The sequence below is a fragment of the Papilio xuthus genome, unplaced genomic scaffold, assembly GCF_000836235.2.
Source record: "Papilio xuthus unplaced genomic scaffold, Pxut_1.1 DF826923.1, whole genome shotgun sequence".
Taxonomy (NCBI): Eukaryota; Metazoa; Arthropoda; class Insecta; order Lepidoptera; family Papilionidae; genus Papilio; species Papilio xuthus.
In genome coordinates, this window is record NW_013531726.1 from 5,614,084 (window position 1) to 5,634,275 (window position 20,192).

Sequence of the window (20,192 nt, forward strand, 5' to 3'; positions counted from 1 at the left end):
AGAGTTCAATTTACAAAGGCAAGTTTAAGAAGTTTTCGGAGTATGAAATTGGTGGATTATTGGGTGTGCACTCGTGTATAATGGAAAGTAAATGTACATACTTATTCTTTAAGGTACTTTTTAGATGTCGAAGGAGGAAAATTGGTTCACGTAAATTCGTGTAGGAATTAAATAAAAAATATGATGAAAAATAAACAGTATTTTAAAAATGCAATTTTCTACACAAATTTCTTTGATTCTTTACCTTGATCTAATGGCGACTGCACATTAGTGCCGTGAACGTGAACATCCCACGAATGTGGATGGCATTACTTATGCCGTGAATTCACCACTCGAATTCACACCCGCAATAATGTCAGTTTTATAACTTATTCTATTCGAATCAATAACAATGATTTATTGAACATATACCATTGCCAAATGAAATCAGATTACTGCGTTGTTTGACCTATCTACACTCCGGCCTATTTAGGTTTAGTGTTGGCAAAACTCATTGTGAAGTTCGATTATTCAGTTTGATATACGGTTACCAGTCGCCGCAGAGCCGTCTAACTTCGCCACTGTTCTACGCCATACAAAGTTCTATCGGTAAATCTTGCTTCTAACTTTAATATTTCATGCTGTATTTACTAAACTCATTATAGCTTTGATAAAGTTTGATTGCATATCTCGTATACTGAGAAAGCGGGTACTGTTTTTTACACGTATGTTTGTTTTTATGTATGTGGGTTTCTATGTATCTAAATTCCATTGTGACGACCAAGAACCTAATCGACTGAACTGATTTGGACTAGTCTTTCGATTTTTCTTCATCCCTTGAGTGTCATATTGCACTTGGTCCCAATTAAATAGAAAAAATTAATCCCATTAAGCAGACGTAAGAAGTAGAATTCTAAATCAGTGAAAATCGAGTTCGAATCTCACTCGACATATTTTTTTTCTCCAAATTATTTTTTTCTATTTTTCATGTTTGTTCTAAAATAAGGTAGTGTTAAATATATTACATAATATAATTTTAGATTATGCTAAATTAAAAATATATATTTGTTTTAAAATGTAGCCGATAGATGGCGCAATTTGACCATTAATATCCATCGGTACGACAAACAATCGAAACAAGGCTACACAAAAAGAGTGGTGTACTTTAAAATAGCTGTAAGTGGATTTAAATGCGAAACCATTAAACTATAACACACTTAAAACACTTCGTTACATATGTACATAAAATGGACGTCTCTGTTTAAAAATCACCGTGTATAATCGGTTACCTTGTCAATATTGTTATGAGACAAAAGTTTAAAATAAAGCATTGCTAAAGTTTGTGTTTGGATTGTTTCTCAATTTGCCACTTTATCATTTAAGAATGAAGACTGTGAGCCACTTCCGAGGTTTTATCGACGGTTTTAAAAGCTTAAAACTTTCACTGTTCTGAAAATTAAAAACAAAGTTGTTGTTAATTATGAAAAACAAATTTCGTATAAATATTTAATCTTTATTGGCATTATACGAGCGACGGTAGAAAGAGTTTCGTTGTTGATGGCTTTTTTGAACAACGGGAGAGCTTTTGAACTTTACTAATTATATCTACACTAATATTATAAAGCGGAAGAGTTTGCTTGTTTGTTTGTTTACACGCGCTAATCTCAGGAACTACTGGTCCGATTGGAAAAATTCTTTTTTTGTTGGATAGTCCATTTATAGTCCATTTTAGGCTATAAAACATTACGCTGTGACTAATAGTTTTTTAATTCCGCGAAGACGGAGTCGCGGATGAAAGCTAGTCGTTTGATAAAGTTATAAAATTATACTTTTTTATCTTAATTAAATTAAATCTCTTTTGATTATATTTATATTAAAACAAATGATTAATATTTCATATCGAGGGAATACAAAGGAGGGAAATATAAAATGAATCATGAATGAAAAAGCTATTAGCATTTTTTTTAATTAACGGATCACAGCCAGTATAAGAGTCTTCGACGTACCGCTAATGCGTAATTAAATTTATACAGATTATAAAAGCATAACATAATTTTAACACGAAAAAAAACAATAATTATTTAAGAATTTTTTTCGATGCACACTGTATTTTTTTCGATTTGTGAATGCATGAAAAAGATAATCCGGACATGAGAAACTTTTCGACCGTGTAATATTTTTTTTTTCATGAAAAAACTATTTAATTTTGTCGACTGGAGAGCTATCATTGTGATACTCGAATCTTCTTTTACGTAAGCATTCCTTTAGTGGAGATTTCTCCTACTGAATACACACTAAGGGAGTTCCTTACTGACCATTGAACAATTTTGAGCGAGGCAGTTAGTCTTCCAGTAATTCAAATATTAGTTCAAATAATTCTATTGTTATTTGATGACATTTTCTATTTGGTTTTATAAGGATAACAGTTGTAGAGCCCGCTTTAACATCTTCGCACAAATCGGCCCGGCTCGCCCGGTGAAATACCACGACCATACAGAAGACAAGCGTCAAGTGGAAGCAATTCCGCGTTTCGTCTGATGAGTGTGCGTCCCGGAGGCCTTACTTAGTCCCTTTTCCCTTTCCACCGTTTTTCTTATAAGGAAAGGATGGGAAGTGGAAGTGGACTTACCGGATGAGAGGATGCATGGAAAGGGAAAATATTTTCTTTCTGTGCATTCTCTCCTCCGTCGATTAAAGGTGGGCAACGCATATGCAATTGCGAATGTCTATGGGCATCGGTCACTTCGCTATATCAGCGATTTCAGGTGGCCGCGCGCTCGTTTTCCACCTTACGATATAAAAAAAAGGATCATATTCGTGGTTTATCTTAGAATTAATACTAAAGAATGATGCTGTTGTTTGATTGGCTAAAATGTAGTTAATCAATCTCTTTCATCTCTTTTTAAGTATTATCTGAAGTTGAAATCTTTATTGAAACCGTCCGTCCGTGAAAGTCGATTTTTCCTAATTAATGTCCAGTAAAATATTCTCGCTTTTTACGTAAAGTCGTACAGTGAGGAACAAAAGCGTCTTTGTTGTCCGAGATTTTGCGTTAATTATGTCGCTATAAATCATTTTTATCATCCTCATTTTAGTAAGCTTTTGTAATCTGTGTTGTTAAATCTAATTAATTTAGCGACCGCAGTTTTAATAATTGTAGTACTATGATAAATTTTATAGCATTTTAGTAACGTAATTTATAGCCATTCCGGCAGTCGCCTGCGACTTCGTCCGCTTGGATTGAAAAAAAAAACTTAATTAGCAACCTATGCCTGTGAACGTGTTCTAAATCAATGCAAAATTTTAGCGAGATGCATGCAGCTGTTCTGGAGATACCTTTTAACAAACATCCATCCATCTAAATATTCGCATTTATAACATTAGTAAGAATAAGATAAGATTTTTTTTAATGTTACTGACTGTGGTGTCAATTTCGATATTACGCTTCTATCGAAATTAGTGACCTCCTTTGACATATTTTATGTATGACAATACATATGTCATTTAAAAAACTCAATAACGACTACCAGCTTGCATGTTTTCTTCCCTTAAAAGTGGTATAGATTGACATAGAAAACAAACATCAATCCATCCATCCATTTAAAAATTCGCGTTTATAATATTATCATCATCGACTTACTATACGTCCTCACTGAGGGGCTCGGAGCCTACCCTAAGTTAAGGGTGATTAGACCATAGTCAACCACGCTGGCCAAATGCGGGTTGGTTGACTTCACACATATCTTTGAATTTCTTCTCAGATATGTGCAGGTTGCATCACGATGTTTTTCTTCACCGTAAAAACGTCGGATAAATGTACATATGTAAATCGGAAATAATGTTATACGTTTGATATATTCTGGTACAGTTTTAACAAAACCAATAATCAACTAATTGAGTACAATTACAATGAATAGAGGTAATTTTAGCTGCGGCGACACATGACCCGTATTCCAGATTTAGTATCATTCGGTACAGGAAATTCTCGGCTTTGCATAATAATCTTAAATTATCATTTATTCATACTAATATTATAAATTCGAATTTTGAGATGAATGTTTATTAGAATCTCCGGAACTTGATGGATCTTGATGATATTCGACACAGACGTAGAACATAATCTGGAAGACCACATAGGCTACTCATTAAGTTTCTTTTTAATACCACGCGGGCGACAGCTTTAAATAGTTGTATTAAAAATTTCGTAATAATTAACAATTAACACGATTGAATTAAACATCATAAAGGTTGAATAGAGCATTCAATCATTTTAGAAATGTTAAAAATAAAAGTAAATTTTAAATACCTAAAAATAACTTAAAGCTATTAACTTCGTTAACGAGGAGTAAGCGATGACAGTCTTGTCAGCTTATTATTAAGTCACTGACAAGTAAATTATTAACCTTTACTGTTAATATAAATATTACATGGATCAATTGCGTTCGTATTTTAGGAAATACGGAGGAGGAAATAAGGAAGTCCAAAGCAAGAGTGGAAAGATTTTGTAAAGAGAAAATGCGTAAGAAGGGACTGTCAGATATGACGATAGAGTTGTATTGAAGAGTACATACTATGTCGACCCTCCGTAACGACAAGGGCAGGTTGATCATGATGTCATCAGGAGTTTTAACCACATGTTTTATTCATCATCAGCTCACTAAAAGTCCCCACCGAGGGGCTTGGAGCCTACCCAAAGTTAAGGATGACTAGGCCATAGTCAACAACGCTGGCCAAGTGCGGGTTGGTTGACTTCGCACATATCTTTGAATTTCTTCTCAGATATGTGCAGGTTGCATCACGATGTTTTCCTTCACCGTAAGAGCGTCGGATGAATGTACATATGTAAATCGGAAATCGAAAAACACATTGGTACATGCCGGGATTCCAACCGGGACCTGCAGATTGCAAGTCAAGTGATTGACTCCTGAGCCACCGACGCTCTATGTTTACAAAAACATAGCATAGTTTGCGCACGTGGGAAATGTTTTTATAAACATATTGTATCTGTAACATTGTATTTCTGTGACTCGATTATTAAGTCTGTTCTCATTGGTTCTTATATTCTGAAGCCATAACTGGCCATAACGTTCAACATTAACGTTTACTTTTTAAATAAGTAAATTTAATTTTGGCATTTTTTTTATAACCTAAAAATGTAGACTTACATATTTTGATACCGGTCCAGTAAACTCTGACAACCTCTTTTTAGGCACTCCATCATTTAAACGTTGCAAATCATAAAATTTACGTTATTATGAAAAAAAATGCTTGTATTTTTTTTTACTTTTCTATCTTTTATACTCTTAAAATCATAATTGTTAAGGTGAATTAATTTTATTACACGTTGACATCTTGTTTGAGTAATGTGGGTCGCAATATCTATTCATTGTTGCATCCAAATCCCGATTTAATGGGAAAATTCCTGAGCGACTTTGTCTTTATACTTTGTGACATTAACCCGTTTTATCGAACACCAATAAACTGACTTTATAGCTGAACTAGCTGTCGCACGAGACTCCGTCCTCGCAGAATTAAAATAAATTATTGGTCGCAGCGCAATGTTATACAGCATAAAGCATTCCTCTATAAATAGACTATGCAACAAAAAACGAATTTTTCAAATCGGACCAGTAGATCCTGAGATTAGCGCGTTTAAACAAACAAACAAACTCTTTCGCCTTATAATATTAGTATAGATATATTACATTGTTATGTTACGGAGCAGTATCTATAGTAAAGATTTTAAACCCATATACATTTTATATCCATTGGGATAAAAAAAATCCTTTAGGATACAAACATGTTCATTCTCATCTCTCTGTTTTTATCCCCCTTTATGTGGTTATACAGCAGGTTTTTATTTTCCAAGTCATTCTATCCATTGTGATTTAAGAGTGCATTCCTTTTTAATCATGTTATAATCTATACTATTATAATATTATAAAGCGGAAGAGTTTGTTTAAACGCGCTAATCTCAGGAACTACTGCACCGATTTGAAAAATTATATTTTGTTGGATAGTCCATTTGTAGAGAAAGACTTTAGGCTATATAACATTACGCTGCGACCATTTTTTTTTTATTTCCGTGCGGATAGAGTCGCGGGCGACAGCTAGTTATAGGATAAAAAGAGCTCTCACGAACAGAATAGTTGCTCTTAAACTTTACTAAAGCATAGGACATGAAATATAGATAACGAAATTTCTTTCTAACGTAAATCTTAGTATCATCTTTATTAAATATGTAATTAAATTGAGAAATTCTATTTCTATTACCATTCATAATATTCGTATAATAAAATATTATTCATCCATAAACTAACTCGAAAAGAAAAATGGTCCTAAATGTTTGGAAAAACTCACTAATTACCAGAATATAAATCATTTTTATCACATTTCTTAAATCATTTAAGAAAATTTACTGAACAATCTTATTTTAACAAGTATTAAAAAGATTTCAACTTTCTTCCATTAGATTAAGGTTCATTTTCTAATGTATAATTCTCAACAAAATGCTACTAGCAGCGGGCAACATTTTTATGCTTTTTAATTTGTAACGCTTTTGTAAATTAAGAAAAACTTTAAGAGAAACGTTTAAGCAATTCCTTTGTAATAGTTACAACTATTTACTTAATTATCTTCTTAAATATAACGTTTGTGTATTTAAAGTTAATTTGTTTAATTAAAAACTTTTGTGCAGAACTGTACCTATTACTAAACTTACCCAACATTATTGCCCGCAGAACTTTATCATCTTAAATTATATACATCCTATCGGAAATTGTTAATAATTGATAAATCTTTATCGTTTAAGGTTTTTTTTTGTAAAAATGTAGACGTAGTTATAAGAAAAATACTTTAAAAGTAATATTAAAAAAATATAAAAGTAATCAAATGAATGGTTACCTCCAGCATCTACAATATTCTCTCGTTACTTCCGCTTTGTAATAACGAAGCCAATTTCATCGTATTTTCTTGCATATAATAAATTGAATAACGGCCATCTAAATTGCTACGGTAATTGATAACTAAAGTGACTAGAAGTTTAAGAGATTTTGAGTTATCTGTCAACTTAAATAAAATAGTGAGCCTATCACGAATGTTTGTGACAAATACCATCGTATCGTATCAATATTAAAATTTGTGCAGCAGCGCCTCTATCGGGCGTAAAGTGTACCAAAAATCTCATACTAATATTGTCATAAGTGACTACAATGGTACGAAGCAAATATCGCAAATATACTAGGCCCGTTTCTTTCAAGTTACTACAGAAAACTCTAAATCTACTTAACTTATAATTATAATAGTTTAAAAATTAATATTTAAAAAAATGGGACCCACAAACAATGGGAAAACCTTTCGATTTAAAAAACATCAAAATCGGAGCACCAGAATAGGAGTTATTAATAAACTTCTTCTTTTTGAAGCCGACTAAAATAGAGAACGAATGCAGCGTAGCAGTGTATAACTTACTAATATTATAAATGCGAATGTTTTGATGGATGGATGCTTGTTTGAAGGTATCTCCGGAACGGCTCAACGCACCTTTATAAAATTTGGCAGAGATAAAGAACATAGCTTGAAAGTACACATAGGATACATTGAGTTTTATTTAAATTACGGACGAAGTCGTGGGCGACAGCTAGTTCTTTATATATATATAAGAATTTTTGTATTTTTATTAAATCACGAATTCATTTCGAGCATCGTTTTTTTAGTATGCATCAACTTGTAGAGAATTGTTTTTCGTTGTTTTCACTTGGCGCCGGTTGAGAGAGAAGTTTATTTTCCGGCTACGTTTGTATTTGCGCTGGCATTTTTTTCTGTTTGTTAAAATAGCTTCGTATTTTTATTACATCTACAAATCTTTACTTTTATTTTTTGATTAATAACTCTTGTCTTTTCTAGTAATTTAATGAATAATATTGCGTATATATCATCGTAATTGCCGCGAAAATCTAAAAAAAATATTATATAAACAAAATAAAACACATTTTTTTTCTTTTAGCCGCAGTAAAAGTATATTTAAACACACTGTTTAATTTGTTTACTGTAATTAATCATTAATTATTATACTACCTAAATTCAAGAATACAAAGTCCCGTATGCTATATACGGGACCTTATCCGTACCGACCAGCTTGATTAGCTACGTTTTGGCATTTAGCGATGACGTGTTATTAATCATTTTAGCCGACTTAAAAAAAGGAGGCTATCAATTCGAGGGTTTTATGTTTGTAAATTAATTTACATTTGCATAAGCTTTGCAACAGTTGCATTTCTAATGGTTTTCACTGTCCAATGACTTGTAAACAACAATTGTTACGCCTTTTATCGCCTTTTTTGATATCGAGGAGAATCCTTCCAAAGACACCCTATCTTTTAGTAGAAAGATAGGGTTACGTGAGTTTTGACCCACTCAAATTTTGACCAACTTAAAGTGACTTTAAGTGTTCAGTAATTTCCAAGGAGACCAGAGCCATCCCTTATAGTCAAGTATACAGACATAACAATTTATCTTTATAAATGTTTTTGAACAGTGTAAATTCACGGAAAGAAAATAAAGGAGCGTAATATCCATTCGTCTGAAAGCAAAAAGTGGTAAGGACATATTATGGGTCGCAAACAATTTATTGCCGGTAAAAAATGTAATTTAATTAGATTTAAGCTCTACTTGAAAGGTTTATGGGTATCTTTTGGAAGGGATAAGGGATATTATTACGTTTATTTCTTTTTTTTTCTTATAATAATATAGTGGTAACTATAAAACTAGTTTAAAACAAATATAATTCGTAGTAATTCTATAAAATTATATTGTATAATATATTAACTGTCATTTTAATATTAGAGACTAGCTGTTGCCCGCGACTCCGTCCGCGTGGCATTAAAACAAAAAAAAACCTAATTAGTAGCCTATACGTTCTTCCAGGCTATATTCTAAATCTAATCCATATGTCATCGATATCCGCTAAGCCGTTCTGGAGATACCTTCTAACAAACATCCATCCATTCATTCGCATTTTTAATATTAGTAAATCTAGCTGTCGCACGCGACTCTATCCACGCGAAACAAAAAGTATCCCATGTCTTCTTTCAGACTATATTCTACATAAGTGCCATATTTTATTAAGATCCGTTGAGCCGTTCTGGAGATACCTTACAAAAGTTCGCATTAAATGTTAGTTTTGAAGATTGATTTTCTGTTACATGTTATTTCCAGTGACCTGTATCTAAAGTTGTAATGTAGTACTGCACTTAGATATACGAAGCGGCGAGTGTTTATTGAGTACTTGATAACTCCGTTGAAATGTTTATTGCGACTATAAACCGAATGCATCTTTAGATTATTTTACAAGAATAACTTTGCGTGTAGTTTTCGATCACTAATACAAATTGCGTAACAAGCTATCCCTTATTCATGTATTGCATCAAAGTTGTTCTCTTTCTTCATAGTTCTTATTTTGTGTGGTGATAATCTACCGAAGAAGACGCTTGCAATCTGCAGGTCCTGAGTTCGAATCCCGCCATGTACCAATGTGTTTTTTCGATTTCCGATTTATATATTTACATTTATCCGACGTTCTTACGGTGAAGGAACACACCGTGATGCAACTTGCACATATCTGAGTAGAAATTCAAAGATATGTGTGAAGTCAACCAACCCGCAATTGGCCAGCGTGGCTGTCTATGACCTGATCACCCTTAACTTGGGAAAGGCTCCGAGCCCCTCGGTGGGGACGTATAGTGAGCTGATGATGATGATGATGATTTACTAATTATCGGTTTCTAATATCAAAATCCCCGTTGAAAACATCTCTGTTTAATGACAGGGTGGATGGTGTTTTATGAAGAGGTTTTGGCCTCAGAAACCAACGTTATGTTACGTTTTACATCTCTTTATTCAATAATTTAGGAAAGGTTGTTTCGATCGACATACGATAGAACTAAAATATTCCTTAATTTACTGTACAAAACTCAACCTATATATAAAACATAACTAAAACTTAAAATAATGTTATAAATAATTCTTTCAGTATCAAAAAATGTCTATTATCAAAGTTAAAATTGATAAAAATACCTTTAAATATATTATTGGGCCGACAAGGTACCTATTTCCCAGATTTAGGTCACCTAGCTGGCTAACGTAAAGGCAGTCGGTAACCCATAGGCGATGGAAGCCGTTCCATTTCTCTCGCCAGACGAGCTGCATCGAAAAAATTGATGAGCTATTCATATTTTCATTGAATAAAAATTTTAGTTTAAAAATATTAATTTCGCTTTTATCTTTGCTTATCATTTATAACAGTTATTTACAATTATAAAAATGTAGTTGTCATTTGATCATAAGAGTGAGTTTCCAGTGCCGTAAGCGTTTATTTAGTACTAGCTGCCGCCCGCGAATTAAAAACAAACTTAATAAGTAGCCTATGTGTTCTTCCAGACTATGGTCTACATCTATGGCAAATTTCAGCAAGATCAGTTCAGCCGTTTTGGAGATACCTTCAAACAAACATTCACCCATCTAAACATTATAACATCGCATTTATAATATTAGTAAGAAGTAAGATTTTAAAAAATGTGCTTTGTGTTTCTTCAAGCAAATTCAAATTGTATTTACTGTATACAGTATTGAAAAATGGGTCTTGACTGACAGATAGACGGACGGACACCAAAGTGATCATATAAGGATTCCATGTTTTACTTTTGAGACACGAAACCCTAATATGCACATTTCATTCGAATTCGATAGCGTTGAGTAAAAGAAAATAACAAAATGTCTGCATTCAAAATGCTACTAAAATAACAACTGCTATATTTAAATAATGAATTAATGATGAAACATGTTTCATGTTACAACGAAATGCAGGCAAATAACGATATTAAAGCAAAATGTAGTAAAAATATGAAAGCGCACGCTCGTTGAATGCAAATGCAAAGATTCTGTTTTTATTATAACATTCATGTGTTCATTAAAATACATATTATGCTCTTGCTTATTAGCCTAGCTGTCGCCCGTGACTCTGTCCGCGTAGATTTAAATGAAAACTTAACTTGTAGCCTATGTGTTGTATGTTCTACTTCCATGCAAAATTTCAGCGAGATGCATGAAGCCGTTCTGGAGATATCTTCAAACAAACATCCATATATCTAAACATTCGCATTTATAATATTAGTAAGAAGATTTCAACTTTTTAAATGTCTATTGTAAAGTAAAATGTAAAAAAAAATCGAATTAACTTTCTTAGTATGGGTTTTCACGGCGGAAACTAGCATCCTAAAAGAACATAACATATTCCTATCACAACTTTTTAGAGAAAATGATAAAAATATTATATTTAGTATTAATATTTCTGCAGTGAAAATCAACGGTTACAAAGTGGTTAAGTAAAGCTTCTGAAATGTTGTTTTCTTACACTTGTATACCTTTTTTATTGTCTGAGTTTTATATGTCAGTTTGTATGCAGTGTAACATTACTCTAAACACGAGGAAGTCTTCATGTCATGCTTGAGTCAGGGCTAAATTAAAAAAAAACTAACCTTTAGAACATAGGAAAAGGAGAAACTTTGCACAACCACAATACTAGGAGAATTTTTCGCAACAAAAATATGTAAAGTGAATGCACCTATTCATGATCACAGCGTTATTTGATTTTGAACTCACGGTTTATTGAAATAGAGTTTATTTTTCAAATATAAACTTTTAAATTTCGGGTGTTTCAAAGCAAACTAACCGTCGACTGTTCCCCGTTGTGTCACATTTGCTTGTTAGCAAGCTGCCGTAATGTTTTTTTTAAACTGAAATGAAATTTTGGTGCAAAAACGTTTTGAATTTTAAGCCGCTATAAATATTTCTACTCATGCATGAATTTCATTAACATTTATATTAATTGTTTGATATTCTAATTAGTAATATATAATTTATCTCGACATATTTCCGTTAACTAACTGTGAGTTTCTGAGACCAAAATATCCTTTTAAAATATATTTTTATCTCTGGTTTGTCAAAGATAATAACAGTGATGACGATATATTTTATACAGAGGTTTCAAAAACCCACGATAACACTACTAATTTAAATACATGACATATTCGACAGATTTTATGCTATACTATTATAGATGTCGCCCGCGACCCCGTCCGCGCAGGACTATAAAAAGATAATAGATTCTCAGACCTACTGAATATGCATATAAATTTAATAAAAATTGCTCAAGCCGTTTCGGAAGAGTATGGTAACTAACATTGTGACACGAGAATTTTACATATAAGATACTAGCTGTCGCCCGCGACTCCGTCCTCGCGAAATTAAAAAAAAAAATATTACCCTATGTGTTCTTCCAGACTCTGGTCTATACGTATGCCAAATTTCTTCGAGATCTGTTATGCCGTACTGGAGATACCTTCAAACAAACATCAATCTATCCATCCATTTAAAACTTCGCGTTTATAATTTCATCATCATCAGCTCACTATACGTCCCCACCGAGGGGCTTGGAGCCTTCCCTAAGTTAACGGTGACTAGGCCATAGTCAACCACGCTGGCCAAGTGCGGATTGGTTGACTTCACGCATATCTTTGAATTTCTTCCTAGATATGTGCAGGTTGCATCACGATGTTTTATAATATCAGTTATATTAAATTCTTAACTTTATTAAGATAAAACTATTCATGTTTCCTTTTCTTAATATTTTCCAGGGAAAATAAAGTGCATATTTCTTTCTTAGCACTAATAGGTGCCAATTAACTGCTTGTTAGTCGACGTCAGTAAACGTTGCAATAAACTTGAAGCCGCGTTAAATTAGGTGTGTTGCTTTTAGTAAAATAGTTTGCTTAAATTTAAAAAAAAAAACTATTACATTTGAACGTGGCAATTTGAAATGGTTTAAATTAGATTATTTTAAAGTATATGTAATTTTATGGGGAAATTAGTTAAAACGCGAGACTCTTAACTAACGAATTTTAATCAGCGATGATGGAAGGCACCACAATATAACTCAAGAATTGCAAGAAAGCCTAATGGTTAAGAGTACGGATATCCGATCGCGTAGTCGAGAGTTCAAGTCCCGCCGTTCTTTTATCGTAAACCATGTCCTAGACCAGTAGTTCCCAAACTTATTTTGTCTACTGCCCACTTTGAGAATAAATATTTTTTAGCACCCCCATATTTTCACATATTTAAAAACCACTATAACTTCAAATTAAATTAATTAATTATTGTGACTTAAATATGTATATTAATGGAGAATTCCAAACGAAACTTTTACTATAACCCGCAACTTGAGACCTACAGCGCCCACAAGGGGGCGTTATCGCCCACTTTGGGAAAGACTGTCCTAGACAGTATCCTATAGAGTTTAGTTGGAATGGTACAAGAAATATTAGTAAATTAACAAAAACCTGCGTATCGCGTAATCGTAGCTCACACAAAGGCAGATTTTTGCAACCTTTCTAATTTCAAACTATATTTCTGAGTAAAATAAAAGATTCAGCGAAATATTTGTACGTGAAATTGCTTTATGTTTGCAGTATTTCCGAAAATTTCCCAATGGATTCGTTCGGAAGTAGAGTTTATTGTAAGAGTAAATCGATTTTGAAAATTTTGGTGCGGTCGTTGCCATGATTTATTCAATATTCCTTTCTTTTTCATTACAATTATATTAACATCTAATACAAATGAAAATTATAACCAAAATCAATACTCGTATGTAATTAACACGTCCGGGTTCAATCCCGACCATGTTTTTCAAATTTCATATTGTTAGGAAAGTCCAACACTGTGTCGGTATATCGGTGCAACACTAGCCTTATTAAAGTAACAACGTTTATGTCCTCTCACTAATCAATCTGACACTTGACTTGATAACGAAAGCACGCCATTCGCTCTAAATGATAGTAACTAATAATTTCTAAAAATATATTTATACGAAGTTCTGTCGATGAAGAAAAACATCGTGATGCAACCTTCACATATCAATCTGCACTGGGCCAGCATAGCAATGGTATAGTCACCCCTGACTTACGCTGTCGCGGACGAGAGCGAAAGCGTGCCCGTGGTCCCGCCCGTAACGTTGGAGGAACAGAGGGGTTTAGTGGGTATGCTTCCCATCCGGAAGAGAATCCCACATAACTACCTTAACCCTCCCCCGCAGGGCACGGAGTATGCATGAAGCATTCCTCTATGGAAAAAAAATCCTGATTTACGGTAGGCTCCGATCCTCAGTAGGGACGTATACAAGCTGACGATAATGTAAAAAACAGCCTAATTTAACTAATCAATAGATAACTAATCAAATAGATCCACTATTGAAATAGTAATAAAATTCGAAAGTAATACGGATCAGTTCCTATCGAGGCATGGAGTAAAGAGCTTTTGACATTGCACACCTCACTCGACTCTTGACGCCCTTAATATGAGCACGTAAGTGTTTGAGCTTCTATAAGGAAGCATACACATATAGAATCTCACTCGATAGATTAATGAAAAAAGCTTCATTTTTAATAACGAATAATTGGCTACATTGAAATATAAAATATTTTAAAAATATAAAGTGTATTTTACTCCTATTAAAAGTTAAAAGCAATTGTGACAATATTAACAGGTTTGGTTTATAACCAAATGTTTGTAACTAACAAGCGAAACGTCAATTTTTTTTTGTTAAAATATTAGCAGATTTCTTTTGGAAATTTACTAATATTTCTTTTATCATTTCAACTAAGCTCTAGGCTTGTGCTAGAATATGGTTTACGACAATAGCCGAATGGCGGGATTCCATCCCCCGACCTCGCGGTTGGAAATCCGTGCCCTTAAACATTAGGCTATTGACGTTTAATTCAAAAGCATGTTTCAGTTTTTTCAGAGAAAATGAAGGAGACGACGATATGTTTTGTATGTATGTTTGGGTAGTGAAAACCTCGGTACAACTGTGTAATTCCAGATAAATCACAGTCAACGTTTTATGCACACTTTTATTTTTACTTGCCACTGAACTTGGCCTAGAAAATGTTCACACACAACTACACGGTATAGCACTGTCTGTTTTTAATTAAAACAGAGCGTGCTTAATGCCAGAGTCTCGTTTCATTCATTCCGCAATATATATTTTTATTTTTGTGGCTGTGAGTGCTACTTTTCATATAAAAGCCAATCGTGGATGACCTTGAAAGTCATTGAATGGAAAGTTATTTTCTAACATAAAAATGAAGGTTAAGCTATACGGAATTAGCATTTTTATACGAAAATCATTTCATAGATATAGAAAGTCAAAAAATATAGATTTGGTTTGTATCGAATACTCTTTGCGAAAGCTTTTACTAGTGATGTGCCAAACATTTCATTTTTGTATTTAACTGCAAGTATCATGGTTCGTCTTGGGTATATACCCATTAATAAGACCATTTCACCCCTATGTAGGTGTCTTATTAAATTAATATTAATTTTATTTTTCTTTTTCAGAGTTTGATGGCGATTATCAAGTTTGGCTACATGCTCGTCGTTGTCACATTACTCCTGATGATATGGGCCTCTTTGGCGAGAGCATTAGAAGTAAGTACAAATTAATTAATTTTTATTCAATCTATAACACTATTCCAAATTTTCATTAACACATCCGTAGTTTATTAGAGTAGATGCGATGCAAAATTTAAAATTATTCGAAAATTGTTTACAAAACAGGGTGTTCATAAAACAAGTTCATACATAGGAAATACAATATTGTTACGATTTTAATTATACTTTCATTGTTTTCGGACATCCTGTATATTAAGTTTTGGCAGTGTAGGTAAATTACAAGTTTATTAAATTAATACAAAAACTATAATTCATTGGCATTATGGCAATATTGTTTGTATTTTAGACATAATGTTTTTAAACAGTAAACTGAAGCCGACAAACCGAAGCTGCAGGCTGGCGGAATGCTGCTTTTACCGTCTATTTTTAAAAGAAAAAAATGAAGAGACTATATCTGCCTCTAATAGCTCTGCTAATATGTTGCCGTCGGTCCAAGTGTTATTCCGGACCTATTAAGGTATTTTTCCACTGTGGATGATTCGCATTTCGTGTTTCACGTTGTATTTTTGTGGTGACTCGATTGGTACATTCATTGTTGTGGAAATTCATTGCAGCTAGTACTTATGTGATGCCCGTTTTGATAGTTAAAAAAACAAATTCACATCACACTTTACGTCACTAGAACGTAGAATTAAACATTCAAAGCCATCACACAATCATAAAATAAGAAAAAACAAATATCGTTTACAATAATCGAATAATTTCACTATCGATATTTTGACGTCCATCACTAGTTGAGTTTACATTGACAGCTGTCAAAACGGGTTTGCTCTTAGTAATAATTTTAGAGCATTTGGTAATTAAATGGTACAGACAAGTCATGATTGGTACTAACATATTAACATGTTAAATAAAACTAATTTTAGATCGTTTTTTGATGTCGTTATATTTACTAACAAATACTAACTCCGTTGATTGGTTATCTGATAGTTGTGACTAATTTAGGAACGAGTAAAACGCTTCGATGTTTCTTGCAAACTTGGTTTGGCTTTGTACGACTTTGGTTATAGATTGTTTTGTTTTGTTGTATTTGAAATGTTGTTGCATTGATTTCTAACACCATTTGAAGGAGAGGAACGTGACAGGAAGAAAAAAAATTGGTGTCTTTTACCATATTTTTTTTGTTTTCTTTTATATATTAATATACGTATATTAATTCGTGAATGTATTTATCATGTCTAATGTGATAGTGTCTTCTTTCTGTCACCAGCCACGAACAACAAAGCTCTGAAACTAACAAAAAACACAACTTAAACTGCATTTAAAAACTTTTGTGTCAAATGCAAAACCATTATAAAATAAACTATGATTTTTTTATTCTCAAATAAGATTAAGACAAACATACTAGGACAATTGTTATTTACTATACTGTTGATTAAAATTCCGTGGTTATGATATTTAAAAGTTCACATACTAACGAGTGAGTTACGTTTATTACCCAGTAACAAACGTGCCCAGTGTAAATGTAGGTAAATATTCCGTAACACTCCACTGACGTATAACTCTGAAACGTTATTACTGGAATTAAAAGACGTGCTCATGCCGTTGTTCGCTTGTTAATGTACGTTGTTCCCTTTATTACGAGCAATAGGGTTGTCAGCAGTTCGCATTTCCTAATTAAATTTTACTTTATTAATCCTGAATTCATTAAGCGACAGAACTAAAAGACAACTGTACCAAACTTGCGATTAATTTGTCAAATACTAGCTGTCGCTCGCGACTCCGTTCGCTTGGAATTAAAAAAAAACTGAATGATAAGCTTATATGTTCTTCCAGAGTATGATCTACATCTGTGTCAAATTTTATCAAGAGCCGTTGAGCCACTCCAGAGATAACTTCAAATAAACATCCATCCATCCACCTAAACATTCGCATTTATAATATTAGTAAAGAGTAACGAGGTAATCCGGCATGAATAATTTTGGCACAGCAAAAATTATTCAACTTCGTAACTATATTTTCACATTTAATTAAATATCTAAATAAAAACACAAACACGTCTAAATCTTAATAAATATTACATTACCATGATCAAAATGTTTTCTAAATATATATTTATTTACCATTGGCAACCCTACGTCGAATAAGAAAACCAATAACACTTCATAGTAGAACCCTCGAAATCCATCTACGTAAGAATATAGGTCCGTAAATAGAAATTGGCAACACATTTAACTGTTTTACATCTTATCCGAGTTGAATTATGTAATAATATAAAATGGAAATGGCCGTACAGGCAACTTTCTTTTGCCTTATTTTATACAAGCTATGTACTCGTATGTACATATGCCCGCGTCTTCGTCAGTGTGGATTACTGTCTTTGGGAAGCATTTTGTAATGACTCCATAAATTTAACATCATAATAAATCTAATATTTTGTCTCTTGCCACAAACGTATAAAACTTAAACCTTACATACGAGTATATCCATACAATGATGGATGAAAGCATCCTCTATTTCCTAATATTCTACGCCTTTCAGGGTAAAAGTTTTACTACTTTCGAATGTCATTTTTATATCATAAGGTGGCTAACGAGCTAGGTGCCACCTGAAATCTCTGAAATAGCGAAGTGAGTTGCTCATAGACATACGCAATTGCATATGCGTTGCCTACCTTTAATCGACGGAGGAGAGGATGCACAGAAATAAAATATTTTCCCTTTCCATGCATCCTCTCATCCGAAAAGGCTACTTCCACTTCCCATCCTTTCCTTATAAGAAAGGGAAAGAGGACTAAATTATGCCTCCGGGCCGCACACTCAACAGACGAAACGCGGAATTGCTTCCACTTGACGCCTGTCTTCTGTGTGGTCGTGGTATTTCACCGGGCGAGCCGGGTCAATTCGTGCGAAGATGTTAAAGCGGGGTCTACCACTGTTATTATCATTCTTTGGGTATTTCAAATCTATAACAAATAATTAGATACGCAGTCGGAAAAAAGGTTCTCTGAAAATAAATAGAAAGACATTTTATATTTGGCACAGTTTCGGAAATACTTTTCTTGTGATATTAATAACATCATGTTTTCTTATTGTAATATATTCCACCCGAAGATTTCCTATCGTTTTTACTTAACCTCCTCAATATTTTCCTTTAGATACGGTTTATTTATTTTATGCTTAGAAAGCCTTATTTTATGGATATCTTTAGTTATGAAAGTGAAAAGAATTCGTAACTAAATGGATTATTGGGGCACTTCTAAAAATGGAGACATTACACAATGTATTTTTTCCATCTGATCCTTCGTCATCTTTAGTAATGTTATAATTTATACAAAAGTCTTCCATACATCTCTTCTTCTTCGTATTCTTCAATACTGAAGGTCGTGCTTGTCTTGATACGCTCTAACTGTGTCGACCAGCTGCCTCCACGCCGTCCTGTCTTGTGCACATCTCTATGTGCCTTTAATATTTGAATTCATTCCATTCTTACACTCAATCTTATCACACTTCCTTATGTCTTTCTCAACATTTTCTTGTCCCATAATTCTTGAATCTAGATCACTTTAATTGAAATGATACAGAGATAATTTATAAAAGGATTCGTGGATAATTTATAGAAGCAGCATTCCAACTGGAATGCAGATATCAGTGTAAATATTTACATTAGCCTGATTTTTACATTCACATGTCATATCCAGTTTTTAATACTCAAAGACAGAATTTAACATTATAAAAATCATTCATGTAATACAACCAATGTAATTTTTCACTTTAACGTTTTGTATTAAGAGCATTCCGAAACTTTACACTTTTCTTCTAAATTTCAGCTAAAAAACACACAAAACCTGACATTGCTAACTCACACATATATACCTCATTAACACACATACACAAATGTATAAACTGTAGAACTCCTCTTGAGATGTTTCTCTTGTTCTAGATACACGTGGACACTGGCCACCCGCCGTGTCTGTTCCAAGCGCTATGCACGTGCTCGAAGCCCGCGGGCGACCTGGGTATAGTCACGTGCAAACACGTACCCATCCTCAGGGTGCCCGCCGCCGTCAACAGTTCCAAAGTATTCACGCTACAGCTCACGGGGAACAAGATTAGAGATCTGGAACCACAGTTTTTTCAAACGACAGGTAATTTTTCTTAATTACATTCCATCAGTCCTCTTTCCATTACATCCATTTATCACGGAAAGTCGACACTATTCCCTCTTAGGCAAACTTTGAATCTTGTTAATTTTGTCACTTTGTAATTATATCCATCTTGATTTTCATCACCATCATCTTTAACAAAATTATCTTCACCATCTCTGTCAAAAGACTTTTGCTAAACTATAGTGTTTTTTGAGAGAACCATTTCTTAATAATTTTAGAATCTGAACATTTATCAATCAAAGTTTCATTTTTAGGGTTCCGTACCACGAAAGGAAAAAAACGGAACCCTTATAGGATCACTGTATTATCCGACCGTCTGTCTGTCTATCAAGACTCTTTTTTTTCTTTACTCAAAATATTTTATCACGTTTTGTTTGTTTAAAACACAGCCTAAGATCTCTATCTATATATATCTATTAAAAAATCTGCGTTTTTCTAAAGCTTATTCTAGTAGAGCTTCATTCAGTGTCAATAACATAAGTGGATTTATTATAATTGACGTCCCACGTATTCGATGTGAGCCTTTAAATGGATTATTGCA

General features: G+C 33.3%; 1 protein-coding gene across 4 annotated transcripts in view; it reads left to right on the forward strand.

Moving 5' to 3' along the window:
* Positions 1-20,192, forward strand: part of chp (leucine rich repeat containing G protein-coupled receptor chaoptin) — a 51,781-nt gene that overhangs the window by 20,378 nt on the left and 11,211 nt on the right. For 3 of the 4 annotated variants that reach the window (XM_013318605.1, XM_013318608.1, XM_013318607.1), the window contains exons 3-4: positions 15,430-15,519; positions 19,426-19,630. In XM_013318605.1, coding sequence (XP_013174059.1) covers positions 15,430-15,519; positions 19,426-19,630 — 295 coding nt within the window. Of the gene's footprint in view, positions 1-15,429; positions 15,520-15,848; positions 16,001-19,425; positions 19,631-20,192 lie in introns of those variants that run through there. The other variant, XM_013318606.1, reaches the window with a different exon arrangement.